We start from the raw sequence: 27,822 nt of genomic DNA, 5'->3' as shown, positions 1-27,822 counted from the left end.
TCCTGTCAGGGCTGTCGCTGGTTTTGTTTGTGTCGCAGCGGGGTCTGCAGGCGCCAGCGGGGCCGTGGGCTCCTCTGTGAAACACACACAGAGAGGTAAAACTGCTCAGTGCTCACAGCCCAGGGGCAAACACCTTCATTCTGTGCTTCCCTCTACCCCTGTGCTGCCCCAGAGAGTGAACCACAGAATGGTTTGAGCTGGGAAGGGTTTTAAAGGCAAGGCTGTCTGCTGTGGACTAGATCACATTGCTCAATCCAGCCTGGCCTTGAACACGTCCAGGGATGGTGCACCCACAGCTTTTCTGGCAACCTGTGCCAGTGTATAGCAACCCAGTGGTAGAAAATTTCTTCCTTATATCCAGCCTCAATCTAGCCTCTTGATGTTGAAAACTGTTGCCTTCATCCAGTCGCTACAGGACCTGGTAAAAAGTCTCTCTCCATTTTATAAAGCCTCTTTTATATATTGAAATGTTGCAAGAAGGTCTCCATGGAGCCTTCTCCTCCCCAGGCTGGGCTTTCTCTTCACACCCTTAACCAAAACCCTTCCTGTCTTTGTGCCTCAGTTTCCCTTGTTTGCTCCATTACCTGCCTGAGCTCTCACAGTGCTGGTGAAAATATTGTTTAAATGCTCTGCCAGAGCTCAGGTAAAGTATTGTTTAAATGTTCTGCCAGGGTTTAAGGCTGGTGCCTGGGGCTGTCCTTACCCCTCTCCTGCACTGTATTTAACACAAGCCTTTGGCTGTCTCAGCTTGTTCTCCTACCCCCACTGAGGACCTCTTGATTGGAGGAGATCAGGGCTGCCCTTGACCTCATGTGACACCTGATGGCAGGGACAGTGAATAATTCAACCTGGATTGTGCAAGGGGAGTCACATTCTTCACAAAATTGCAAAAGTGAGTAGGACCCAGCAGCTTCCACCGCCCACACCTCTTTCTGCTCAACATTTGCACGCTGTGTTGAGTTCCTGATGTGGAAGGTGCTGGTCCTGCATTCCCCCTGGTTGTTCATTTGAGGTGTTGGGTGCAGACTCACACGAGGTTCTGCTCCAGCACTTGGCAGTGCCCCAGGCTCCCTGTGTAATCTTAAACCAGTTGCTGCAAACCAGACTTCCATGGGTGTAAAAAATCACAGCCTGCTCCAGCATTTAGGAAGTGCTTTGCATCCCCTGAGATTTCCTAGTACTTTGGGCACTGCCCACTCTTTTTTTTTTTTTTTCTTTAAAAAAGGAAAAAAGTATTTGTTGCTGATAGCAGTGATGAATTCAGCTTGAGCTGTAGGTCAAAAACATGAGCAAGCCAAGGGAAGCCTGAAAAATTAAACTGTAATCAACTTCTCAGACTGATAAATATGAATTTATCCCTCTTCCAAATGCTTGCGAGCTAAAGGTCTTGGTTTCTTGGAGGGAGGCAAGAGGTTACTGTGTTTCATATTAAAGAAAAATGTTATCTAATTAAGAAATGAAGTGGGTTTTCATTTCCCTGTTGCAGGCAGTGTGTTTGTAGCTCTGCTCAGAGGCAGAGCAGAGCAGTGTGGGGCAGCTGGCGTCCTTCTGCTGGCACCGGGCCACGGCACATCAGCCTTGTTGTTGATGTAGAAGAAAAGGATGCAGCAGGGTCGTGGCTCATTTTTTTTCATTTTCTTCTCTCTCTGGAGCTTTAGACAAGTGTTCTGACATTTTCCAGCCACAAGCTGTTTTTCAAAACTTGTTTGTCTGTGAAATCTGTGCTGCTCAGCACAACCAAGGCAGTGTGTGCTGCATCCCAGCTCCGTGCAGTGTTTGGGGCTGTGCTGAAAGTGAAACCTGTGTTTTGAAAGGTTTCCTGCAGTGAGGCCAGAGCTGTGTGAGCTCTTCCCCTTCCACGTCCTGCTCTTTGTAAGGAGAAACCTCAAAAGTTCCTTGCCCTGATTTTTTTCTTTTTTTTTTTTTTTTTATCTCTCTTTCTTTGGAGAAAGGTTTTGTGGTGTTATAGTCAGTGAACCCACACTGGCCAATTTATTGCCAGCATTCAGGAGGAATAAACCAGCCAGGCCTGCTCAGAGAGGCATGTGGAAATAAAAATTGGCATGAAAGAGCCTGTATCTTTTCTTTTCCAGCCCAAATAATCCAAGATCCCAATCTCACCTGTATTTGCCTGTCTCTCCAGAATGATTTGAACCTTCAGCACTAGGTTGGTTATGATCATCTCTTCTCCTTTGCAATTTCGGACTGGTTTAGAATTAATCTGGTATTTTTACAAGTTGGGCCTGGTTCTGCAAATGAACCTGGAGACTCTCCAGACTTTGTGGGTCTGGAGGACTGGCTCTAGCCAGAGATGTGATGTAAGTGCCTGTTTAGCACAGGCCTGTATCACTGCTGGAGTGCTGCATTGGTGACTGTCCCAGCGCTGGCTCTTCCCAGCCCTTCCGGAAGCACAGAAAATGCCACGAGCAGAGATAACAGGGATGCATTTTGGGTGATCCAGCCTGTTTACCCTGAATCTGTTTAAGCTTTTCAACAGAATTGCCTCCAGCCTGGACTTCCTGAATTTCAGTGGGTGTTTGCAGAACTCGAGGAGCTGTCGGTTGAAAAACAAACGCGAGGGCGCCGCTCCAGCTCCTTTTCCTCATTGGGAACAAAGCTGTTCCACTGCAGCTCTGCTTTCCCTCTGAGAGGATGGAAAGTGTGCCTTCACACACTGGCAGCCCAGGCCCAGAGATAAGTGCAGTGCTCAGGAAGGGCTGTCACCCACCCAGCTGGGAGTTATCCCTGCGAGATGGGACCGAGCCCTCCCTGGGGTTACACCTCGGAGGGAGGTGGCCAGCACTCCTCTCTGCATGGGAAGAGAGCTGTTTGAGGAGGCTAGTGGGCACTGTGGGGAGGAAAATGCTGGTTAAGTGGGCTGACTAGACCTGGTCTGGGGAGTAAAGAGGGGTTTGATCTGTGTTGGAGACCGTCAGAAAGTCCTGGAATGATCTAAGGGATGCTAGAGGGATGCTTGGCTCAGACTTGCCTGAGAAGCTGAAGGAATGAAAAAGCTCCTTGTGGTCTTGATTGCTGCTAAATATGCACAAATAGAGGATGGGAGAAGTGGTTTCTACTGGTTCCTGCACAGCTGTGTGCTCAGTGTGCCTGTGATTCCACTGGCTCTTCCTTGGGCAAATTTTGTGGTTTCTCTTGAGGTGAGCAGTGGGTCAGTTCGGGGTGGGGGCATTTGCTGCATTTTGTATTGGGCCTGACACACTTTGCATTTTATAGGTCCTCACAAAATAGCAACCAGCCCTTCAACCAAAGCAGTGGGTCAGTTCAGGGGGGGCATTGGCTGTGCATTGTGTGTTGGGCCTGATACACTTCGCGTTTTGTCGGTCCCGACAAAATAGCAACCAGCCCTTCAACCATCCCAGCACTGTTGGCTTTAAAATTTTAGATTGTCTTCACTTCCATTAGAGAATGCTTGCTTTTACTTCTTAATTCTTCACCCCAAGTATTCCTGTATTCTAGTAAACATCCTCTGAGCTTTGGATTTTGGGTTTCCAGCAGAAAAGTACTGGGCTGAAACCATGGGGAGCACTGAAGGTGGACAGGCATCAGACACCTGCCATATTGGCCTCTGATAATAGTGCCTTGCTCCCAAGAGTTCAGATCAATTTTCAGCTTTATTAATTAGTTTTATTAAAACTAACAGTTGTAGAGGTGAGTGTCTTCTTGCTTACAGAAGAACTTATTTTTTGGCAAGCACATTCCTCAGCAATGTGGAGTGTCCCCAAAGGCTGTGGATCCACCAGGCAGCTTGGCCTAAGTAAACCAGATAAACTCTTACAGAGTTAGGAGAGTCTCCCTGAGAATTCCTATCAGCTTTAGATCTATGGGTCAGTCCAGGATGCACTTTGGGACCATTCTCACCATTCTCTGCTTTTTCTTTCAGCAACGAAATGTCAGGATCAAGTTTGAATATGAAGGAGAGAAAAGGTAGGTACCTACACCAGTCCCCTGTGAACACAGGGAAAAATTACCTTTTCCACCCAGCACTGTCCTGCTGACTTCAGCCAGCTGCAGCTGAGCTCACAGCAGGATTCATTCCCCTAAAATCAGCTGCACTTTTATAAGCAAGAGCCCTGCCTCATCATCCCATTTGCCTCAAGAAGCTTCTGGGATTTGCAGGCAGACAGAATTGTTCCAAGCTGGAAATCATTAAATGCCTCTTTTACCAGGGACATTGGGTGCACACACTTGGATCCTTTTCTCTTGTTAATTCTTGAGTCCTGCTGAACCACAGAGGAGCTGGAACTCTACAGAAATGTGTCCTTTGATTAGCAGTCCATGACACTTACTTAAGATAACCAGATTTTGGGCATGGGTCCCATAAAAATAGGGCTGGGAGTTAAAGCTTGTCCGCCCTTCCCTGCTTGACATTTTCATGGAATCACCTCTGCTTGGTGACTGGGACAGGGCAGGACACAGGCTGATGGTCCAAGGTGCATGTTGAAGCCAAAGAAAATTGAAGTAGTGTTATTTTAGGGTTAGACTGTACCTGCTGTGAGTACCTATAGAGGTGTGTGTGTGATGGTACAGGAGAGACACAGGATGAGTCCCCACTTCCTGTTCAGAGCTTCTTGCTGAAAACAGATGATAAATCACTGACCATTGCCTGATTTGGGTTTTCTCCAATGGAACCCTGCTGGACTTCCTTTTTTCCCACCTGTACTCACATTGGAGGGAGGAGCAGAGGAACTGCCCAAAGATTTTTGGTAGATATTCTTGCAGAGTTGTCAGGTCCCCTCTTGGGCACAGCAGAGGAGCAGCGTTTCTGTGAGAGTAAAGGCAAGGAGCAGTCTTCATGCTTTGTGATGAAACACAAGTCCTTTCTTCTGTTCTGTCAGTCAAACCCCAAATTCCAGTATGCTTCTGCTAAACTGAGACTGTTGTATTTGTTTGTGTGTACAGGATTATCCAGTTTCCAAGACCAGTCAGGTTCAAGGAGGTGGTGCAGAAGGTCACGGACGCTTTTGGGCAGACGATGGACTTGGTCTGTGTGAACAATGAGGTACTCTTCTCCTCTCTGCTTTTGGGGTGCCTGCTGTCAGCTTCAGAATTGAGCAGTGCTTTGTTCTGAAGGCCCTGATTTTGTGTTTTACTTGGATGTGAAGGAAAATAACCTTATTTTGTGGTTCCCAGCTAGTGAGTGCACAAGAGCTGTTGTCTGAACACAGCTCAGATGCATTCTCAGCCTCCAAGGCCCGACTTTCCTTTGTCAGAATGACTCCAAGTGAGGAACATTGTCTTTCCCCCTCACTCACTCCATCAGGGATGTGCAGCCTCCCCACCTGGGGGCAGTTGCAGGAGCGTGAAGTGCAGAGCAGGAGGGACAGTGCTGCTCACAGTGTTCTTTTCTCCAGCCCTGATTTGTCTCACCCAAACCCCCAGCACGACGAGCACGTTCTTGTGGCTGGGTCTGCACTGAAATGTGCATCACTGAGCATTCCTCCAGCAGCCCCTGTGGCCACATGAAAGCAGCCAAGAAACCCTCCCTGTGCAAGCCTTGCATTTTAAGGCTAGGAGGGCTTTCTCCTCCATCATTCACCACATAGGCCTCTGTGTTTTTCCCACTTTTGAGCCCAGCAGTGTGTGTGGAAGGAGGGTCCTGCTGAGGGCTGTTAGCAGAAGGGGGAAATCCTTGGCATCTCTTTTGGTGTGCTGTGTTTTGCTGTGAGGCATCTGCAGCCACTAGGCTCCCAGGGTGGGTTTGGCTTTTGGGAAGGAGGAGAGAGCCAAATGGCAAAGAGGTGGGCTTTTAAATCCTTTTGGATCTGCCCTGGCAGCTGGCCTGTTCAAGTATTAATTGCAGATGAGACTTGATTAAAGTATGAATGGAGAGAGAGGTCTTGAAGAGACCTTTCTTCTTCCCCCCCCCCCCCCATTTATTATTTTCTCCCTTCTGTTTCAATAGAGATTTGCTCCACAAAGAGAATTCCTATTCTTTTACAATAGGTACCTCATGATACCAAAGTGTCCACTGGGTTTTGCCATTGAATGCAGTCAGGTTTCTAATCTTGGGCATTCTTTGACAGCCTCCTGGGAAAAGCCTGCCATTGAATTCTCCAGGAATGACTCATTTCATTCCAGGTTTCTTCCCACTGGAAGAGGATTTCTTTCCAACAACAGCAAACAGAAGCTTCAATAATGCATTTTATCCCATCCTTTCTGGGCATGTGCACAGCACATTGCAGGGCCATGAGCAGGCCTTTGGGTACTCTTGATTCCTTAGGGCAGTGCTTTGTTTTCCTACACCTAAAAGTTCCACCTCATGAGAACCCACAGCTTTGGGAAGATGTGTGAGGAGCAGTAACTCAGGGTTGTTGTTCTGGAAACACAATAAACCAGGGAACATCCCACAAATGAAAGTCTTTTTCCTTTGAGGGCATAGCCTACGTGCACACGTGGTGACGCCCCAGGGTCTGGCTCCTGGGTCAGGGTTTTGGGTGTCATGACTGCAGGTTTCAGATGGAACATGACCACAGACTCATTGCACTTAAATATTTCACCCTGCCTTTATGCTCCAGGGGAGGTGGGCATTAATTCTTTGCTGCCATCAGACCCCTCTCTTGCAGTGGCACCTTGTAGAGCAGATTCAGACTGAGGTCAGCAGGGCCCTGCAGAATCTCAGTGAGTGGCAATCCCTGTCCTGGTGGAGGAGGTGTCCTGGGGCCAGGCTCAGTGGGATGAGCATGCCAGCTGGGTGGAGCAGGGGCACACATGAATCACATCCTGGTGGGACCATGGAATCAGCAGCCTGGGGCTGCTGCAGATAACAGCAGGGCCTGGCCATGGGTGTCCCCCATGGGGCATGGCTGTGTCAGTTCTAGGCTGGGCTCATCTTTCCGAGGATGAGCAGCAAAGCCTGGCCTGGCCAGCGGCAGCACAGACACAGCTTGTGGTGTGACCTTGGGCAGAAGTTCACTGAACAATGTGCCACCTCTTCTCTTCTGACCTCCAAGGCTGCCCCTCAGCATCATTCTGGGAGCTTAGGGGGAGTTAAAGCCTGGGGAAATGGCAGAGGCGCCATTATGGGGGGAGGGAGCAGATAAAAGCACATTTAACAAACATTTGTCGAGCATTGTTGGTGCCAGTTGGTCCTGCATTGGGCAGGAAGATGAACTAATTGACCTCTCAGATTTTTCCCCAACCCTGTTTCCTACAATTCTTTGGTTTTCTGTGGTGTCTTACAGAGTGAGGTCTGACAGTGCTGCTGTAGTTGGTGAAACCTCAGCCTTTGCCCTCACTTTTTCATCCTGCACTAGAGAGACCATCAAGTCCCCCACTAAAACATCAGGCTCCAGGGGAGGATATTATTTAAAAGCAAGAAAAAAAATCCCATAAGCTCTGTTTGTGCAACTTCTATGTAGGTAAACTTTGCTGTTAATCACAGCTACTCAGTCTTTAGATCAAATAAACCCAGTTTCTGGAAATCCACTGGCAGTTACTTCCATGGTCTGCGTGAGTTCTGTTTTGAGTTTCATGCCCAGCAGATACCTGTTCCTGATATCCACATGTGCCACAGTCTGGAAGCCAAATGGAGCAGAATTTTCTTGCCAGATATGGGTAATAGGTAAAGCCAAGCTAAATACTGGCTGCAGTCCCTTTTACAAGAGGGCAATTTCTCCCTGATGTTTTTGGCTCCTCTGAAGGAGGCATGCAAACATGTTCATGTTGTGATGTTGGAGGGAGATGCAGTGACCTACAGAACATTCTGTTCAGAGCAGCAGCTGGGGGATTGCTCTGAACACTTGTGAGGAGCTCAGGGAAGGGATGGGTGAGCGGTGGGGCTCAAATTCTGCTTGGTGGTGAAGCAAGGGAGAGCAGCTCTCCACCACTCTCAGCTCTGTCTGGGGGTGTGTAGAGGAGGAGCCTGGTCTGCCTGAGGCAGAGCCTTTGTGGACCTCAGGAGGGTTGAGCAGTGCCCCAAGGGAATCTTTCCACCTCTGCTGCTTAAGGGAGCAGGCTGAGCACTGCACTTAGGAGACATACTCAGTACCATCTTTGATATCTGTGGGGAATGCAGGTTGTTCACTCAAATATGAGTGAAGGATGAGAGGAAATCACGGGATCACAGAATGGGTCAGGTTGGAAGGCACCACAGAGGGTTATGTGGTCCAATCTCCCTTACTAAGCAGGGACAAGAAGAGAGAGAAGCACAGGATTGTGTCTGGATGGCTCTGGAATATCCCCAGGGAGGGAGACCCCACAGCCTCTCTGGGCAATCTGTTCAGGGTATGGTCACTGCACAGGGAAGAAATTCTGCCTCATGTCCAGGGGGAACTTCTGGGATCATTCCTGCCCATTCCTCCTGTGCCATTGCTGGGCCTGGGCCCTGCTCTGAGCCCTCCCTGCAGACAGGCACAGACAGGGGTGGGGACCCCTCTCAGCATCTCCTCTTGAGCCTGAACAGCTCCAGCTCCTTCAGCCTTCCCTCATAAGAGAGATGCTCCAATCCCTTCATCTCCCTGCAGCCTCAGCTGGCCCTGCTGCAGGAGCTCCTCTGACTCTCTCTCTGGAGTCCAGAGCTGGGCACTGCACTCCAGATGTGCCTCACAGGGCTGGGAGAGGGGCAGGATCCTTCCCTGGCCTGCTGCAAGGGCTCTTCCCAGTGCACCCCAGGATATCTGGGGTTCTTGGCCCCAAGGCCAGGAGCTCACAGTCTGAGCTGTACCCTAGGATATCCCTGGGGTTCTTGGCCCCAAGGCCAGGAGCTCCCAGTCTGAGCTGTACCCCAGGGTATCCCTGGGGTTCTTGGCCACAGGAGCTCACAGTCTGAGCTGTACCCCAGATATCTCTGGGGTTCTTGGCCACAGGAGCTCACAGTCTGAGCTGTACCCCAGATATCTCTGGGGTTTTTGGCCCCAAGGCCAGGAGCTCCCAGTCTGAGCTGTATTTGCCTGCAGGCCACCAGCCAAACCCTTGGCAACACCCTGGGATCAAACAGGCTGTCCCACTTGGCTTGTGAGTGTCACCTTGTGTGGCAGCTGCTCTGAGGTGGGTTTGCTGTGGCTGGTGGCAGGAGCTCTGATCACCCAGAGGGCTGAGCCACCTTTCAGGAGTTCTGGGAAGCTGTGGCTCCCAGTGAGAGCCTGCTGGGAGCTGTGGCTGCTCGGTGCCTTTGGTCAGTGCAGTTACAGTGTACTTTGGCACAGGCATGAGAATAACATGTGCTGTGCTGGATCCAGTGCCCCAGGCAGCCTGCAGAGGCTGAGGCCTGTTTGCTGTGAGATTAGGCAGAATATCCTGGAATGAGGGGCAAGAAGTTGTGCTTTTAATCTTAGCCCAGGGCAGCAGAAGGCCACAGAGCTCCTCTGAAGTGCAGCTGTGTTGGGTGTTGGAGGCTTTGCAGGCTGTCTGCAGGACATGGTACACCACACAGCAAGGTTGGGAGGGTCACATTCCCCGTGGAGGTATGAGGGCCATACTCTGCCATTTCCCAGGAAAACATCAGCACTTTTTGCTGCCTGACAGACACAGCACTGTGTAGTTCTCTGTTCTTACAAATTCAGAATTTGTAAAATTCAGAAGCTGAATTTGTTCTGCTGGGAGTGAAAGAAGTGGTTCTTGGAAGGAGAGCAATGCACACCTTTCACATCAAAAGGAAAAAGGCTTTTATTTGTGGGATGTTCCCTGGTTTCACCTGATGGCCAGACACTAGGGAGCTGTGTCAGTGTGCAGGAACATAGGCTGCAGCAGTGGGGCAGGGCACAAAGCATCTGCCAGAGTAAATCCTTGGGTGCAACTCATTGGTGTCTTGGAGCACCACTGCATGAGCATCAGCTCAGCAAGAACCTGTGGGGTTGTTTTGGGACTGGGTAGCAGCAGGTCCTGCTGCAGAATCAGAGCAGCTCCAGAGCAGCAGGCAGCAAGCCCAAGGTTTCATCCCAGACCTCTCCTTTTCCCACACTGGATTGCTGGTGTGACCTTTAAGCTTTCTCCTTGCAGATGTTGTTTGTTGTGAGTTTTTTCTGCATCTGTTCCTTGGTAAATGAGGTATTGGAAGAAAATATTAGAGCTCAGCAAGCTGGAGGGCAGGGGGGCCCCGTTTTCCATCACTTCCTTGGGTTCCTCCCTCATCCCCTGATTCCCAGGCTGCTCCCTGTAGGAATCTGCCTCCTGTTTACCCAAAAGTGTGACATTGCCATCCTGTGGTGTTTGTTTAATCCCTTCCAGCTCCTGATGCCACTGAAATCCCAGGAAGATTTGGACAAAGCCATGGAACAGTTGGAGCTGAGCCCTTCCCTGAAGAGCCTGCGGATCCTTGTGAGCGCTCCAAAGAAAGCGAACGTGAGCCCTTCACCCTCTCTGCTCCTTTGTGTGCAGCCTGAGATGCCTTGTTATTCTGCTGGGGAGTGGAGAGGAGTCTCCTGATGGTGCAGAGCAGAGGGCAGGCTGGTTATGAGAGGGGTCAGCCCTGCTCTGGCTCAGCTGCTCAGAAATGTTCCTGTGATAGCAGCCCAGAGGCTGAGCTCAGCTCCCTCTGGCTCCTGCATCCTGTGAAGGGTTAAACACCAGGCTAACCCTCAAAGCTGAGAGGACTCCTTGTGCTTGCTTTCTTTCCTTTTAGAGATGCTGCCACCATTCCTTTTCACCTCTCCTCTGTGTTCAGGGTGATGCCCTGGCCCTTGCCATGCTGGATAGCAGCCTGGGGACTGTTCCCTCCTCGTGCTGCAGCCGTGCTAAAAGCTGGGAGAGCAAACTGGAGAATCCTTCAGTCTCATGCAGAACTGTCTGGGTTTTTTCCATCTTTATTTACTTGTTAGTTTTTTCCTGAGCTCAGTGGTTTTGCAGTTAAGCCTGTTAGCCTGACCTTGCTTGCACAGAGTGTCTTGCCAAAGCACATGTCGTGCTGCCCCAAGCACGGGCTGTAGAGCAAGGGATTTGTAGATGTTGCAACTCTTGTTTCTTCTTTTTATTTCCTAGAAGTACTGGAGAGATTGGGAGTCTTGAAACTCACTTATCCCCATTCTTGTGTGGGTACTCACAGCCCTTGGAGCTTCTCCACTCCTTTTGAGAGGCTTGGGAAGTGCAGGGTGCAGAGGGAAACTAAGGAAACCCAGGGGAAACTAAGCCTTGAGTTGGGGTTTCCTAAACCCTGGGTGGAAACAGGGCAATTTGTGGGAGCACAGCAGTACTGCAAGTCAGCTGCTGGGAGCAGAGGAGCCAGGTGAATCCCTGCCTGCCCTTGGGAGCAGGTCCTGCAGCATGTGGCCATGCTCCTGTGTGTGAGAGCACACAGTTCTGAGGTCATACATCAAATTACCATAAAATCACAGTTCACTGTAATGTGTGGTCTTAGGATCTTAGTAAAACCTGGCCACTACCAGGTTACCAGCTGGATATGCTTTCCTTTGCTCTTCCCTTACCTGTTTTCCCTGACCTTCCCCTCTCTGTTCCTCTGCCCTGGTGCAGAGGAACCTCTGCAGTGCCTCAGCTGCCACTGGAGTCTAGGGAGCACAGAGGAGAGGTGCTGATTTTGGGATTGCAATGTTTTCAGTCCAGTGATCAGTCTCTGTACTTATCTGGAGATGATGGAGTGCAGGAATGGTCTTTTATGTCAAATATCTGTATTTGCCATTATCTGTGAGAGCTTAATCTTACTAGACTGTTTTATTAGCAGATGTGAATTGTTTGTGAATGGTTTTTGGATCACTCTAGATTACGTGCATGTCTTCTTTCTTTCCTTTTTTTTTTTTTTCATAGTTCTTGGGTAATAGGGTCACAGGGAGCCAAATGCAGGGTTTCACATGGTGTGTCCACAGGGCTCTGGCCAATTCTGATCATTCCCTTTGTCTGATCACCAGCTCCTGCAGCCCAACAACAGCAAGCAGCATGAGATGAGGATCTCCAGATCCATGGGTGATATCATGGGATCCCTGTACAAAGACTCGGAGAGGACGCGCAAATATTCCACAGGTCAGTGAGACTCAGCACTCCCTGGGGAGCTCTGTGCTGCTTCAGCCTGGCCACCACCCTCTCCCTGTTTCTTTGTCACAACCCCAGCCTGGATGGCTACCCTGATGTCCCCCAGAGTGACCCAGTGCTCATCCTCAGCCTGAGCAAGAGAGGTTCTGGAGGCTGTGCTGAGCAGAGTCACTCTGAGCACACAAGTGAAGAGAATGGGGGACCTGGGCTGTCATTTGGGGGTGGGAAATGCAGTGATAAAAATTTACAGTCAGTTTGATTCCACTGAGGTTTATCTCTTGAGGAGGTTTATCTGTTGGTCTCTGAGTTTCTGTCCCCCTTTCTCAGGTGGCAGGATATTGTTGCTGAGTGGGCTCAGGCTCCTTAGCTCCTGGGCTGGGACCAGCTCCACCACATAAAGACCAAATAATGTCTGTGTGCCACCAGTGTGTTCTTGTGGGTGGAATGACATCTGTGGGAGCTGTTTCTGGGGTTTCTCATGGGCATGTGTGCAGTGGTGGCATTCCAGAGGAAGGGGAGCATCCCTTTCCTTCAGAAGTGCTGGAAGCAGGTACCTGCAACCCCTGAAATCAGGCTGGCAAACACCTGATCTGCTCTTGCAGCCCTGCAGGGACTGGAGTTTGTTTGTAGCCTTGTTTTGCTTTCTCTGTGGTTTTCTGGGCTTGAGTTTATGCTTTCCTTGCTTTCTAAAGTGCTCTGAGCTCTTTGAAATCCTGTTGGTCAGCAGTCTGTAGGATTTTTTTGTGTGAAGAACTTTGGAGGATTTTGTAGAGAGCAGGGCACCCTGTGCAGAGCTGGTAAAGCAGTATGTAGGACTGGATAGCAGGAGCAGAATTATTCATATTCCAGCCCACAGGCAGGATGAATGACTTTTTCACACAGTGAATGTTCTCTGCTGTGTCTCTGGGTGCAGGTTATAGGGGAATTTCTACAGATCTTTATAATTTTCATGCAAGTACTTGCCAGCCTTGAATAAAGTGGGGCCCTCCTTCAGAAATACACATGGAGAAATACTTCATCCTCTAAAGATCCTCTGTACTTATATATGGCAGTAAACACTTTCAAACTCTCTGTGCAACAAAAGAGTGTTTTTCTCCAAGGACTCCCCCCTTCTCTGTTTCATAGCCTGTGCTGATTACAAATCCTGTGGTTTGCTGCACCTCAGACAAGATGTATAGAAAATGTTCCTCTAGGGTAGTTGCAGCATAGCCCTTGTGCATCAGCTCTCACTGATGCCAGGGCTGGGTGGCACATGTGCAAGGGCTCTCCTTGAGCCTGGTGTTTGGATGTACCAGGCTTGTCTTTTCCTATTGATTTGGGGTTTTTTTCTAGCTCACATGGTTTTTGAGAGTTTGGCAGAGTCACTAGATGAAATGCACGCATAAAGCACAGAGTCTCAGCAGAAAATGTTCTTGAGCAAAACTTCTCTGCTGCCCTTTTTTTTTTATTTTGGTACATGTTAGGCTGTTAATGAGCAAAGAGCTGTGGCCCTGGGAGCTGTCACTGACCTGTGAGCCCAAGCATGATGGGCAGGGTTGATTCCATGTGTAGTTGTGCTAGTGGGAAGATGGATTCTTGCAAAGTTAAGCTTTTGCTACCAACTTTAATTTCCATACTTTGGCCTGTCCTTCCTGTTTTGGGGCTGCTGGTTCCTGACCAGCTCTGCACCACTGACTGTGAGGTGTCACTGCCTCATGAATGCCCTGAGCCAAGGCAAGGCAGACAGAGGGTGAGATTTCAGCTGTGCAAGGGTGAGAGCCTGAGGTACAAATGGATTTTGAGGGAATGCTTGAAGAGCAGAGTGAAGGGATGGACACAATGTGCTGCTTTATTCAGGGTAGCAGAGGAGGAGCACTGGGCAGCACCAGCTGTGCCATGCAGAGTGTGCTAATATTGGGGTTTTCAGGAGCTGATGTGCCAAACTCTGAATCCTTGGCACTTTTACATGGTCAGGTGGCAAAAACAACCAACCCAAGCATCAGCCATACCTGTTTCTTTTTCCATGTAAGCCATCAAGAGGTTTCAGCAAGCCCTCAGCATGACAACAGAAGGTTGTTGTCTCTCTTTATCTTTCTAACTCCTCTCTTTTGGTTATCTGGGGTCTGTAGGAAGCTGCTGCAGCTCTGCTTGGGGGATGCTCACAGTCCAGCAGATGCATTTTTGACCTCCCAAGTCAGAACTGGGCAATCCAGCAACTGGGCAGAAACTCCAGCAAGCTGAAAGGGAGAGCAGCATCTCAAATGGAGCATAACACCCAGCATCAGGGAACAGACAGACAGACAGACAGACATGAGGCTGTGTTTTGTTTTCCTGCAGTGGGGATTTCACTGAACTTGGTGCATAGTCAAAAGGCATCCTAAAAGGCTGGGAATTCTGCAGGAGAAACTTCTTCCCTTGCAGTCACAAGGCATTTCAGTGTTTTCCTTCTGCTGTCATCAAAGTGGTTGCTATCAAAAGAGGATCTTAATTCAGTTCAGCTTTTCTCTTGAAACTGCATTTAAAAGGAGATTTAAAGTGTCTTTATACTAAAAGGTAGTTCAGGGTCATGTTCTCTGTGTTTCTGAGATGTCTCATGTTTTTCTGCTGACTCTGCCATGTAAACAGCAGTGGAAAGTAATAAAGCTGTATGTAATTGGCACAAGCACATTGGAAGGGAGGGAAATGTTCTGGGGAAGATTTAGCTATTTTTGCTTCTGCTGGGCAGAAAATGTCTTCATGCCATGTCCCTGAAAAACCTTATGCAAAGTCAATATTTTCTTCTTTTTTTTTTTTCTTTCCCATAAACTTTTTCAGTGGAAATCCTCTTCCAGTTTTTTGGTGGCCAGCAAAAGCCCAAGGGAACTTGGACTGAAAAAAGAAAATTTTTGGGGTTCTGGATTTTCAGATAACTGAGGGCTGTTTTTATTTACTTTGAAGAAATACATGTTTCAGAACAGTATCCAAAAATTATTTAACAGCCCTATTCCAGCATCACCATCTCAATAGAAACATTTACTAGAAGCTTTATTTTACTGGTTTTTTTCATGGAAAACCAGGCTGCTGAGCCATGGTTTCATGTGCCTGCCAGCTCTCTCCAGACCAGGAGCATTGCAGGAGTTAGGATGGATGAAACCTGCTCTGTTTTGAGAAGAGGAAGAAAATTTATCTGTGTGCATCATGCCAGCTGCTTTAGAGCTAGAAAATAGGTTCTGTCTTGCTTATTAGTTAAAAAGTATCCTAAATTTGCCTCAAATCAAAATGTAGAAATCCATGCTCAGAAAGATCAGCAAGGAGAGGAGGGAGGCTTGCAGGGAGAAGAAGAAAGAAAGGAAGATTTAATCCATCTGCTCACAACTCCCCTTGACAGGACCAGAGAGAGGAATTTCCAGCAGGTTTCTCTCTTTCTCCTGTCCTGAGCCTGGTGTTTCTGCCAGGGCTCAGAGGAGCAGCACATCCTGACGTGGTGTCCCTTGCTCGGGAACGTCATCCCAGGGCTGGGCTCCCTGTGCCTGCAGCTGTGAGTGGTGGCAGCTGCCAGCAAACCCTCCCCAGCTCTGGCTCTTCCTGGGCTTCTCTTCCCTGCTTGCTGCTGGTCAGTAGTGGGTGAAGGTTTGGGAAGAGCAGGAGAAGATGGAGCCAGGGAATGCAGGGGTGGAGGGAAGCCAAGGCTGGCACAGGGAGCTGCCTGTACGTGCAGCACCACGAGCTCTGCACATACTGCAGGAAAGGCACTTCTGAAAGGAAAACAGCAGAAGGGAACGTGAAAGGCCCCAGTGGGTGCCAGCAGTGACTGTGAGTCTCCGTGCTGTCCTGGTTCTGTGTCCTCAGGACACTCTGTGCTCTCCTCTCAAATCTATGGCTTTACATTTGTGTGTGTGTAAGTGGAGCAGGAATCCCTCCCCAGAGCACCTTGCTGCAGAGAGTATCTGAGGTCAGATGCTCAACCAGGGCCAACTCTGAGTTTGGGAATCCCAAACAGAGCTGCTGAGATCTGACCAGCACTCTGCCTGTACAGAAGTGCCTCACAGCCTGCCCCATCCCTGTTGTATTTGTGTTCCCCCAGACGAAGGCAGGAATGATGAATCTGACTCCATGTTCTCAGAATGCTACTTTATTATTCTATAATACTATATTATATTAAAGAATACTATACTAAAGAATACAGAAAGGATACTTACAGAATGCTAAAAAGATAATAATGAAAACTCCTGACTCTTTCCAGAGTCCTGACACAGCTTGGCCCTGATTGGCCAAAGAGTGAAAACAACTCACAGCAGAATCCAATGGAACAATCACCTGTGGGTAAACAATCTCCAAACACATTCCACATGTGAGCACAACACACGAGAAGTAAATGAGATAAGAATTGTTTTCCTTTTCTCTGAGGCTCCTCAGCTTCCCAGGAGGAAAATCCTGGGTGAAGGGATTTTTCAGAGAATGTGAATGCCACACATCCCCACTGGAGGTGGCATGATGTCCCATAGACCCGAGGACAGTCCCTTGGGGACCTCCTCTCCCTGCCTGGTGCTGCTGCTGTTTCTTGAGTATTAGGTCAAGTGTGCAGAGCATCTGTGATGTGTCAAACAGGCACATCTGGACTTTTCTGTCTTTCTTCCTCTGCCTCAAAGTGGATTAATCAGCATTATCCAATGTGTTTTCCCCACTGTGAATTAAGCCTGCATGAAGTACCAATGTTGCTCTCTTTCTCTGACCCCTGTTCTCCATTCCTGCCCTCCTCCAGCAGCACTGGGATTGCCTGAGGTTTTGTTACCAGGATGGGACTGGAGAGAGAAATCAGCTCTGAGCTCCAGAGCTCTGCTCCATGCTTCTCCCAGGTGGAAGAACATGCATGGATGCAAAGCAGCAGCAACCAATGCTCCTGGAGGTGTGAAGCTGCAAAAATGAATTTGGGCAGCACTTCTGCCCAAACAGCCTGGCTGAAAAGGGATCTGCTTCACTCCAGCAGTTTCCAAGCAGGGAAAAGCCTAAGCACTTTGTTTAATTTCCTTACCTGCTGGGAAATAGCTGGTGTCTTTTAAAGTTTTTGGCAGGAAATGTGACTCTGGAAGGTCAAACACAGCTGATCTGTGGCTGGGAGTAGTTGTTACAGGCAAAGGCTTAATGGGAGATCATGGGAAGTCTTTGTGCTTGTGATAAATCTGGTTTAACTCCCTGTGTTCAGAGTCAAACAGGGCATGTACAGGTCTTTGTAAAATCATAATCAAAGGCTTTCTGGATAGCAAGTGGGTCCTTGGAGCAAGAAATCCCAATGGTGCATGAGCAGATCCACAGCTCATTGCAGCAGTAACAGAAATACTCAGCAGGGCTAAGACACAGCAGTTACACCTCACTAAATCCTCCAGCAGCTTTCTGGGGCAAGAGCCACCCCAATGTCCTTGTGCTGCATTCCAGATTGGCATCTGCTAAGCAAACGAGGGGCTGCTGATGCAGTGATTTATTCAGGGTGCCTGAACTGCTCACAGTTAAAAGTTTATTTATTTATCTTCAAAGAAAGGATGCTGTACTTCCCAATTGGTTTTGTTTTAGGGCTGGTGGAAAGCCAGTTCATTCTGAGTGCTGCAGCACTCGAGAGTTTCTCTTCTCTTGATCTTGGCATTACTTCAGTTGGAGATTTTTTCACTGCGTTCTTATCCTGCAGGAAATCTGTGAAGGAGAAAATAGGAAGAAGGAAAAAAATGTAACTCAAAGCCATATGACTTTTATTTTTACAATCTAAGCAAGGAGTCAGAAGAAAGATGTAGCATGGACAGACAGATCTGTGTGTTTGGTGTAAATCCAATGATTTAATGATCCTTAATGCTGGTGTGACACTGTTAACATTCACAGCTCCTGATGTGTATCTGCTTAAGTGAAAGGTGGGAACTTGGGTTGGTAGTGTTGATCACGGAGATGGATTTATTCCAGAGATCCATCTGGCACAGTAATGTGATGCAGAAGAGGCAGAAATGTTTTTTTGGTTGATCAGTGTTGACTCTCCATGATGGGGTAGGCTCCCTCCCAGTACCTTTCTCTTGTGCTCAGCCCTGGGCATGTTGTTAGCAAATGATGGTAATGAACCCAAGAACCGGTGAGAGTGCCACAAAATGGATACAGAATGTGAGGAAATGCATCTCCCTGTGCTTTCCATCTCCTCAGGGATGTGTGCTTTTCAGCAGCCTGCATGAAAACAGGTTGTTGTGTTGTGTGAAAGCTCGTGTTGCACAATGCCAGCTGAAGCTCCAGCACGGATCCACAAGGATCTCCATCAGCAATTCCCTGCCTTGGAGTGATGACAGCACAGGGGTGGAGGGGAGGGACTGCAGGGAGCCAAGCAGAGCCAAGACTGCAGCAGGGCAGCAATCCCTAAAGCTGGAAAAGGAACAAGGAGAGAGTGGATTTGGAGGAATGGAACATCTTCATAAAGAAGCTGTGGGGTTCTCTCCCAAGTGCAAACTGGAAATCACCTTCTAAACAAGCCCTGTGAGGGAGCCAGTGGAAGCTTTGCTGTCTGTGCATAGGATGCAGAGGATAGAGGCTCTGGGGTTATAGACAGGGGAGACACTTCCCTCGGCCAAAAATGAGACAAACCAATCCCATAGATCATTCCTGTCCTGGGATTTTTGGGTTTGAGGGCTGGTTTTCCTTTGCCTTTACTTTTGTGTAGGGAGAGCAGGGAGAAGAGGGGATTTGAGTGCAAGTTGTTTTCCGAATAACAAGTGTTTCAGTGATGCACTGAGCACAGCCAGGCTGTTTCCCACATGCCTGGACAAGGCAGTGACCTGCTCCAGGGAGGGAATGCCCAGAGGTCAAAGGGGAGGTGGGTTTGTGGTTTTGTGGTTTGCTTTGAGACTGACTGATTGTATCACAGCAGAACTCCCAGAGCTCTTTCCTTTCTAGCATCACACCTGGATGCAGTGACAGCTCTTAGGATCCAGGGTGTGTTGAAGGTCAAGTCTGCTGCACATTGTGTGGTCCCACAGTAACTAACCCTCCCTGGTGCTAAAGCTTTGGAGGATGCCCATAAACAGCATCACAACTCTAGCTCCATTCCCATCCTCATGAGTTCAAACCCAGCTGTGGCAGCAGCTCTCTGCTCACAGAGAGCAACAGACAACTTTCCCAGGCATCATTCTGTGAAAGGCTCTGAGAAGTTCAGAGAGAAGAATTATAAACAATTCTTACCTTCACTTGCTGCACCTGCTGTTGTGAACATGTGGAATGTGTTGTGGAGATTTGTGTACCAAAGGGTGGTTTCTTAATTAGCCAACGGTGATAGTGTTTTAATTAAAGGACCAATTTTAGGGATAGGAATTTTATACTAGGGTATAAAAAGCAATGGGTTTGTTAATAAAGTGAATTGGCCTTCTGTGAATGCCTCGAGAGTCTGTGTCACTTATTACACCGCCCTGGACTCCTGTGCTGGCACCCAGGAGCTGTGTGCTCACTGGGGCAGCGTTTCTGGAAGGGTTTGGGTGGCTGGGTGCCCTCCCTGACCGTGTGTGTCCCTGGCCAGGCTCCCTGCACACCGGGCGCAGCTCGCCGCCGCCGGGCAGCGTTCCCGAGGAGCAGCAGCAGATCGCCCGCCAGGGCTCCTACACCAGCATCAACAGCGAGGGAGAGTTCATCCCCGAGACCATGGACCAGAACGTGAGTGGGGCTGGGGGGCGGCTGCTGTGGGACAGCTCTGCTGGCTTCTTGGGGTCTCTGCTGCTCAGAGTGACCCTGAGATACATTAGAAAGTCTCTTTTCCCAGCCCAGTGCTCGAAGAAGGAGTCAGAGCTCTTCATTTCTCGGTCTCAAGGTTGTTTATTGTTCCTTATCTGTAAAATTCTTTCACCTGCCCTGCCAAGGTCCACTCAACATGACAGTCAGAGGTGCTCTGCCTGCCCCCAGGGTGGTGTTATCTTTTTATACTAAAAACTACGTGTACAATGTTTACAATTACTTTCCAGTACCTATCACCTATGTTAGACAGTGAGCTGCTGCTCTAAACCAATCTAAAAGTGCCAACATCACAGCAGAAGATAGAGGTCAGGAAGAAGGAGAAAGGCTGGACAGGCTCAGATTCCTCCGTCTTGCCCCCTGAACCCCCATTCTAAAAACCTCAAAAATCTAATTTTCACCCCGTGATAAATTCACTGTCATTCTGCTTAAACTGTTGGGGCTTGCAGATCTTCATGTAAGGTTGGTAATTTGCTCCATGGGTCATAATCAAACCCACAGGTGTTTTGGGCTCTGTGCCAGGGTCTCTGAGCCCCCTGGCAGGGGTCTTGGCAGTCCAGGACAGCCAGAGGGATGTCCTCAATTCCAGCATTGGCTGTGCTGGGAGAGCTGCTCCCACCTGTACATTCTGGCAGTGCCTGTGCTTGGGGCTCAGGCCAGCTTTATCCAGGAATGGGCACCCCTGGGCTTGACATGCCCATGAAGTGTCTGATTTCCAGGAGCCCTGAGAGCCAGTGGGGATGGCAGATGTGGTCAGGCACCTCAGGTAGCTCTGGGGCACACATGTGCACCAGCTGCCAGGCCCTTGTGGCCACAGCATTCCCAGATCTCAGGACTGTGAGGGAATGTGCCAAGCAACCGATTGCCTGCGATTGCAACAGCCTGGGGATATCAGCAGCTCTGGCTGCTTCCCAAGTGGTGTTTCTGCCTGAGCTCCAGCTACAGTTCTTGGCTCTGCCCACAGCCTTTGTGGTTTTGTGTTTCTGCCCCTCCCCCATTTATATTTTTTTAAACTCTCTTAATAAGGAAATTGTATATTCCAGTCCCTCAGTAATAAAAGAGCAGCAAGTTCCCCAGTGCTGAGCAGTACCTCATCCTCCAGTCAATTTGGTACCCATGGTGAGGGAAACTGCAGTGTCAAGGGACCACAGTGGGAGCACCTTACACTTCCCTCTCAGTTTGCATTTCTGCTCAACCTGTAGCTCTGAAGAGCTTAATGTAGATCCTGTGAAGTCAGCTGGGCTGTCTGAGCACATGTCATTCTTACAAAGCTCTTGGAAACACAGGACCAAGAATCCCTAGTTTGCAGGAGGGACATCTGGAAGGCACTAAACTCAATCCATCAGGTTGCTATGCTGGCCCTCAAGGATATTCCTGGGGAGATGTGTATTTCCTACACTCAAAAGCACCCACTAGCTCCACATTTGCATGCAGGCTGTGCCAGTGTTTCCATGGCAAAGTTGTGTTTTCAACAGTTTATTATCCAGCCATTAATAAAATAAGAAGTCACTCCGGGTGAGTCTTGGCAGCGTCAGAGTGCAGATGTATCGTGTGCTCCTTGCAGCCAAAAGCTGGCTCCCCATTGTTTTCACATGCCTCCAAAACATGTTGGGGAGGATTAAGACAAAGTGTGTGTGTGTGCAAGGGGAGGGTCCCTGTCACCCCCTTGGGTGTAAATCAGCCCAGCTCCACTGGCTGTTTGTGCAGCTCCATTAATTCAGAGCTCTGAGCCTGCTCTGGATGAAGGTTCCCAGATGCTGTCCTTGCCTTTCCCCAACATCATTCTGTGGGTGGCCCACAGCCCTTTGCTGGTGAATTAAAAGCAAGGAAAAGGGGTTTGGGGTTTATTGTCTTTCCTCATTGAGCAGTTCTGCTTTTCCCTATATGGGCTTTGTCTTCAGAATGTTCTTGTACTGTTGCTTCCATATGTGCCTCATGGAAAAGCACTCAGAAGCTGGAGCTTGCTGCCTTTTGGGGAATGCCCCTGTGCAAGCCTGTGATGTAACTGTGGTCTTGGGACCAGCCTGGCAGATGAACAGAGGCTGAGTATGGAGCATGCTCCAATTCCCAATTTTATGCTTTTGAGAAATGAGTCTGTTTCAGCTTTGACTGCTGGAAGAGACCTGGCATGGCTGGCAGAGGTGGGGAGTGGTTTCTGTCAGAGTGCTTGCTCCTCTTTGGCCTGGTGCATTTTGAAGGAGGTTTTAGGGTACAAACTAGGAAGAGGAGAGGAGAGAAATTGCACTTTGCAGTTGGGACTGCCTGGCCAAAACAGCACGAGCTGTTCTGACAACTGGCTGAGGAGGGCTGATGGGAACAGCCTGGGGAAAGGGAGCCTGTTGGGGAAGGAGGAGCCATGTGGGAAGCAGCAAAGTGTGGCTCCACATGGTGTTTAACCCTTGTTGCTCAGCTTTGCCAGGAGTGAGCTGTGGAGCAGGGGTTAGTGAGTGTCCCAGCCAGCAGGGAGCATGGCAGCGCAGCTCGGAGCAGGCTCTGCTCCATGTGGAGCTGCACACAGCTCCAGGGTTTACCACTCCTTACAAACCCTCTATTGTTACTAACCAGCTATAAATAACCCTGGCCAGTACAATGTCTCATCCAGGAAGCAACACAAATGCAGCTTTTGACTTCACTGAGCTGGTGAGTGCCAAGGCTGTTCTTCCAGCCAAAGCCCTGATGATGCTGCTCTTATCAGCAGAAAGGAAGGCTGGGCTCGTGTGCCAGGGCAGCTCGGGAAGTCAGGAGCCCAGGGCTGCACTCCTGCCTCTGCTACACAATATCCACTTGGCCTTGTGCACATCATTTGTGTCCTGATACATATTTTCTTTAAGTAGTAAGGAAAAAGTAGTAAATATTGTTATTTCTCACAATTGCTTTGAGCACTTTGAATCTCATTGACTCCTCTGCACGCTTTGAACATCAGGGTGTTAATGATCTTTGCTTTAGTTTTTCTACCAGCAAATAGCAGCTGGAAAGAGCAATAATGCAAAAAAGGCATCATAAATGGATGACCCTGCAGAGGTCTGCTGGTTCTGGAGCTTGGGGATCTGCAGTGCATGGTTTTATTGTTTCCCTTTTCTTTCTCTGTCAGATGCTCGAAGCTTTCATCAGCCCTGATGATTCTCTGTCTGGGAGCTGCCAGTCACTGGACAGGTCTGTGGACAGGTGAGTTGTGTGTGTCACCATGGTCACAAGCTGAACTGCAGCCTCTGCTCTATAGCAGGAGAGCAGCAGGATCAGTGGCAACCCCTGAGATTTCTGTTGGGATGAGGATGCAGCTGAGTAAAGCAAATTTATCTTTATTGCTGAAAACCAGATCCTAGCAGAGATGTCTGTGCAATGATTTTAATTGCAGTAATCTGAGTTGGACAAAGACAGCCTAGTCCTGTGTGACCAGGTTTTCTTTTTTTGCCTTTTGAGATGAAAATTCTCACAGACTCACACAATGGTTTGGGTTGGAAGGGACCTTAAAGATCATCCAGTTGCAATCCCCTGCCATGGGAAGGGACAGCTTCCACTAGACCAGGTTACTCAGTGCTCCATTTAGCCTGGCCTTGAATTCTTCCAGGATGGGCACCCACAGTTTCTCTGGGCAGTCTTTTCCAGTGCTTCACCACCCTCACAGCACCTCCTTCCCTCTGGCTCTCTGCAGTCACCAGGTCAATATTCCATCAGCCTCTCCGTGCCTCCTCCTCCCTGGGCACGCTGTCTGCTCTCCACTGACCACTGGCAAACTCAGCAGCCCCTGTGCAGTGCCAGCAGCCACAGACGTGTCAGCCGAGGTGCTGGGGACACCAGATGAGCAGTAACTAAGTTTAGCTGCTCAGCAGGAAGCAACTGGGACACACTGTACTAAGCCAGGCTGCGATTCAGTGCCTGCTGCCGTTGAGCTGGATCCCAGCTCCCACGTGCACAGAATCCCTGTGTTTGCTGCTGTGCAGGGTGAGCTGTGGATAAGACACAGTGTCCTTTTGGGAAGCAGTGTATTTTTTTTTCCATCTGCATCAAAGGTTGTCTATTTTTTTCCGCTGTTGCTGTTCCATCCAGCCCCAAGGCTGTGTTCCAGCAGGCCTGCCTGCCTTGGGTTGATTGTGTAGCGTGCTTGGGGTTTGCAGCTCCGTGTGCTTTGGACCTGTCTCAGCATCAAGGTCCATTTCCTTTTTGTGGCTTTTAATAATTTCCTGTGATGTATTTGCTCATTGTTAGGGCTGTATCGAAGCTGGATTCCTTGTGTTCCCAGCCTCTCTGCCCCAGCTTTGCTTTTGCACAGATTTTGCCAAGAAGAACAGCAGAAGGAGCTTGGGCTGTGTGTAACACCCTGCTGTGAACTGAGAGGAGAGCTTTAGGCTTTTAGCTCTGTCTGTGAGAGGGTGGCATGGCCTGATTTCATGTCCAAAGCAGGCAGATGTGTCCAGTCATGGGTCTAGGAGCTGGAAAAGGCACAAGGAGGGCTGTATTACTCCAAGGAAGAGGAGTTAGTAGGACTGTTCCTGCAAAGAGCTGGTGGAGGCCTTGCAGCCAGTTGTTGGGATGGCATCAGCCCAAGATGACAGAGCAAGTCACCAGGCTGAGGGTTAGGAACAGCACCACAAACTCCTCTTTGCCACAGCAGGGATCAGCTCTGACATGAGTAGGTTTCAGAGCACTTTACAAAGCTGATTTCTACTCTGTGCCCATATTGTTAAAAGGGAAGTGTAAAACCCACATGCCCAGCTCACTCTGTAAGAGCCTGGGGTGAAATTGGGATTTCTGCAATCCCCTTGCAGTGCTTTTCCATCGTCACTGTAGTTTAAAGGCCTTGAGGCACCAATGCCACACTCTCCCTCCTGGTCCCATGGGAGGGTGTGTGTTCCCAGAGGTGATGCAGAGTCTGTGTGAGGAAGGTTGGAGGTGATGTTGGACAGGAGGGAAGCCTGCATGAACTGAGCATGGCTGAAGGGCTCTGGTGTGAGCACCTGCAGCAGCTCAGCAGTGTCCATGGAAAGCTGAGGTGTGTGGTTGAACACTTGACACCGAGGGAGCAGAAGCCTGTGGCCCTCCTGAGCTGCCTCCTGCACAGGGCTGATGATCTTTGGCTGCTTCATTTCAGCCTGGTGACTGTGGGTTTTGCAGCATCCCTTTTGTTTGCCACAAGAACAAGCTGTGATCCAGCCAAAAAACCAGTCCTCATTCTTGTGCAGGATGAGGATGGGAGCTCAGTGGTCAGTGCAACTTGAGGTTTATCCTGTCCTTTCCCTAGTGTATTAATTCCATAGCTGTTCTGATATAATAAATAAATCCTTTTTTTTTTTTTCCATCCCTTTGCAGCCCTCCCTTTCCCCAAACCCCTGTTCCTGGAAGGAAGAGCCATCCCAAAGACGGTCTTGATTGCATGGGTAAGCACTCTTGGTGGTTTATATTTGCTGAAAAGTATAAAGAGCTTATAGTGAAGAGGCTGGACTATTAGAGAGATGGCACTGCATGAAAAATAATTAAAAGCAATCAAGCAAACCAGCTCCACAGTTTGGTAACCTTTCAGAACTGACCCTGCAAAGATCAAACATGAATATTCTCTAAAATCAAAAGGCCCAGAGCAACAAACACAGGCAGGGCTGCTCTTGTCTTCGTTAACCCTTTGTGATTCTGCAGCAATACCTTTGGGGCTGGTTTGGGAATCAATTGACAGCAGCAATAGTGCAAACTGGGCAGCTGAGGCCCTGAGGTGGATGGATGCAAGCAAGCAAAGCTTGAGATCTGTGCTGGAAGATGTTGCTCTTGTGTTTGCAGACAACTGCAGGGTGCTGGGAACAGCCTTGTAGGATCAGCTTTTGCCTCTCTTTTCTCATCTGGGAGTTGCCCCTTCAGGATCTCAACTTGCTACACAGCAAACCCCAACTCCCTAGGGAGTTACACCTCTTCTACTTGCATGAATAATAATCTGCAATAGTGCAAATGCTGGGAGAGAAGCTGTATTGGTGCTTGCACAGATCATAGGTTACTGCTTCATCACTTACAAACATCCAGCTGGTTAAATAATGGAAACTCTGTAATATTGTAATGACTTGCACTAATAAAAATGAGCAAATGGCAGCCAGCCTGTGGCTGGATAACTCATTGCTGGCCTGAGGCAGGATTTCTAGATTGAGCTGCAGAGATAAAGCTGCAGTCAGCCTGGTTGCTGAAGGTTTTAATGCTTCCCCCATGGCACTTTGCTTTGAGACACCTCTGGGCACCGTTGCTCACACGTGGCTCACTGAGAACCTCTTGCCCTGTCCTTGTTGCTCCTCTTGCTGACCATATTTCAGCCATTATGTGCTCTTTTTGGCAATCACACCGAAGCACAGCAGAGGCCAGGAATGGCCTCTGAGGAGCTGCTGCTGGCCCCAGGCTAAGACAAACAAACAGTCAGAAGGGGCTGTGTCATTAGAATTGGATGGAGGAAAAACAGCAGGTGAAAGAAGGGGGTGGAATGACAGATATTTTAATCTCAAGTTATTTGGTGCTACCAGCAATGGCTTCCTGTGCTGGGGTTTTTATTAAAAAAATATGTCCTTATCTTGCATGTCCATCCATCTCTCTCATCATCCAGTGTCTAAACTCTGATGGTCTTTAATCCCTTCTCTATATTCTATCTTTCTAGCATTTAATTAAATAAATATAAAAGTTTGGAGCTCTGGAGGTTTGAATTGGCTTTCAGAGGGGAGGAGTCACATCTGAGAAGAAAGAGGGGAGATGTTATCTGGTGTTAGTCAAGTGCTGGATTTTTTTGCATTTTCCTGGAAATAGCTGATATCATAACAAATGTTTTGGAGTGGATGTGTCTAGGCCTGACCCTGCCTGGCAGTTCTGTTTATTTTTTTTGCATTTTCCAAGTGCAAATAAGATGTTTTAGTGCTATGCCTTGGAAACCAAGCATGGTCTGCGTTAATCCCCTGCCTTGGACTTGAACAATGTGGGCCAGGGTCCATAAAGTGAGCAGTTAAACCTCTGATTTTGAGGCACTAAGGGCAGTGTGTCTAACCCTGATTTTCCACTGAAGAGTTTGTGAGTGTGGGCAGATTTCACTTGGGGTATGTAGGGTTGTGTTAATGAGCACCTTGTCTCCTCCTTCTCACCTCTAACTCAGTGTTTCCCATAAGAAACACTCTGGGCATTTGATACTGAGCTGATCTCAGAAATATCTGTGTCTTCTTCCCTCCTGGCAGATTTTGACATCCCATTCTGTGAGAGGTTTGGGAAAGGTGGGACCTTCCCAAGGCAGTACCATCTCTCCCAAAGCCGCAAGGACTACAGCGATGGTAAGGACGTGATGGGGGCTCAGGGAGGGGGTGATCAGTCCTTGGTGCCTTGTGCCAGTGCCTGAGACTGGAAACACTTGGGAAGGAGAGGTTTCTGATAAAGGGAGAGCCACCAAGTGCTTTGGGATTCACTTGTGTATTCAGAAGGGTGTTCTCTGTGAGACCTTGTGGCTCTGCTCTTGGGAAATGCTGAGCCTGTCCTCTGCTTACACGTCCTGCTTTAATTTAGCCATGGGGATGATTGGCATTTCTCATCCCTGGCAGTATCAACCTTCCCACTCCCCTAAATTGCCTTCTTTTGAGGATGATTTTTGTGACCTTTACAGCAGGTTTCTCACTGAACCATAGGAAATCCCCAAGCAATTTCAGGGTAGCAGTATCTGTTTGCTTCTCTGTTTTAAGCTGGTGAGCTCTGAGCTTTGGGGCCAACTCCATCATCTTTTTCCTGCTCATTCTTTTACTGTGTAAGACTGCAAGCAGTGGGAAGCAAAAATTCCCTTGGGAAAAATGCACTGGGGACGTTCAGAGAGCATATTGAGCTTTCCAGAATGAGTTTCATCTCTCACTGCCACCCCTGTGAAAGCAGCTCTGGCCCTGCTGTGTGGTCATTTGCCTGTGGACTTAGGGGATAGCAGGGATAATTTTCAATGTAAATCTCTGCCTGTTCAGTGTTTAATTGTGATTGACAACCAACACACCTATTGATGTAATTAAACTGTTGCAAACCCCTCCGGAAACATCTACATGAGATGTAATGCCTGCTGTTATCAACTCTTAAATTGAATTAAAATCTTCACATGGCTTTGTTTCAGTTTCATTACACTTGCTTTGCTTAATTTGAGGAGATGAGGATCTCAATGATGTGAGAAGGTGGTGACAGGTGGATCCAAGCTGCTGTGTGTGTTCT

General features: G+C 48.7%; 1 protein-coding gene across 2 annotated transcripts in view; it reads left to right on the top strand.

Annotated features, from left to right (window-relative positions):
- The window catches only part of LOC134429410 (mitogen-activated protein kinase kinase kinase 3-like), an 82,482-nt gene that overhangs the window by 44,140 nt on the left and 10,520 nt on the right, over nucleotides 1-27,822 (top strand). The window contains exons 4-11 of one of the 2 annotated variants that reach the window (XM_063176685.1): nucleotides 3,902-3,945; nucleotides 4,921-5,020; nucleotides 10,186-10,275; nucleotides 11,817-11,928; nucleotides 19,430-19,563; nucleotides 22,730-22,803; nucleotides 24,946-25,013; nucleotides 26,823-26,915. In XM_063176685.1, the coding sequence (XP_063032755.1) occupies nucleotides 3,902-3,945; nucleotides 4,921-5,020; nucleotides 10,186-10,275; nucleotides 11,817-11,928; nucleotides 19,430-19,563; nucleotides 22,730-22,803; nucleotides 24,946-25,013; nucleotides 26,823-26,915 (715 nt within the window). Of the gene's footprint in view, nucleotides 1-3,901; nucleotides 3,946-4,920; nucleotides 5,021-10,185; nucleotides 10,300-11,816; nucleotides 11,929-19,429; nucleotides 19,564-22,729; nucleotides 22,804-24,945; nucleotides 25,014-26,822; nucleotides 26,916-27,822 lie in introns of both variants that reach the window. The other variant, XM_063176604.1, reaches the window with a different exon arrangement.

This window comes from Melospiza melodia, chromosome 1, assembly GCF_035770615.1.
Source record: "Melospiza melodia melodia isolate bMelMel2 chromosome 1, bMelMel2.pri, whole genome shotgun sequence".
NCBI lineage: Eukaryota > Metazoa > Chordata > Aves > Passeriformes > Passerellidae > Melospiza > Melospiza melodia.
Note: the sequence above shows the minus strand (reverse complement) of the source record. Positions and strands in the feature narration are given on the sequence as shown.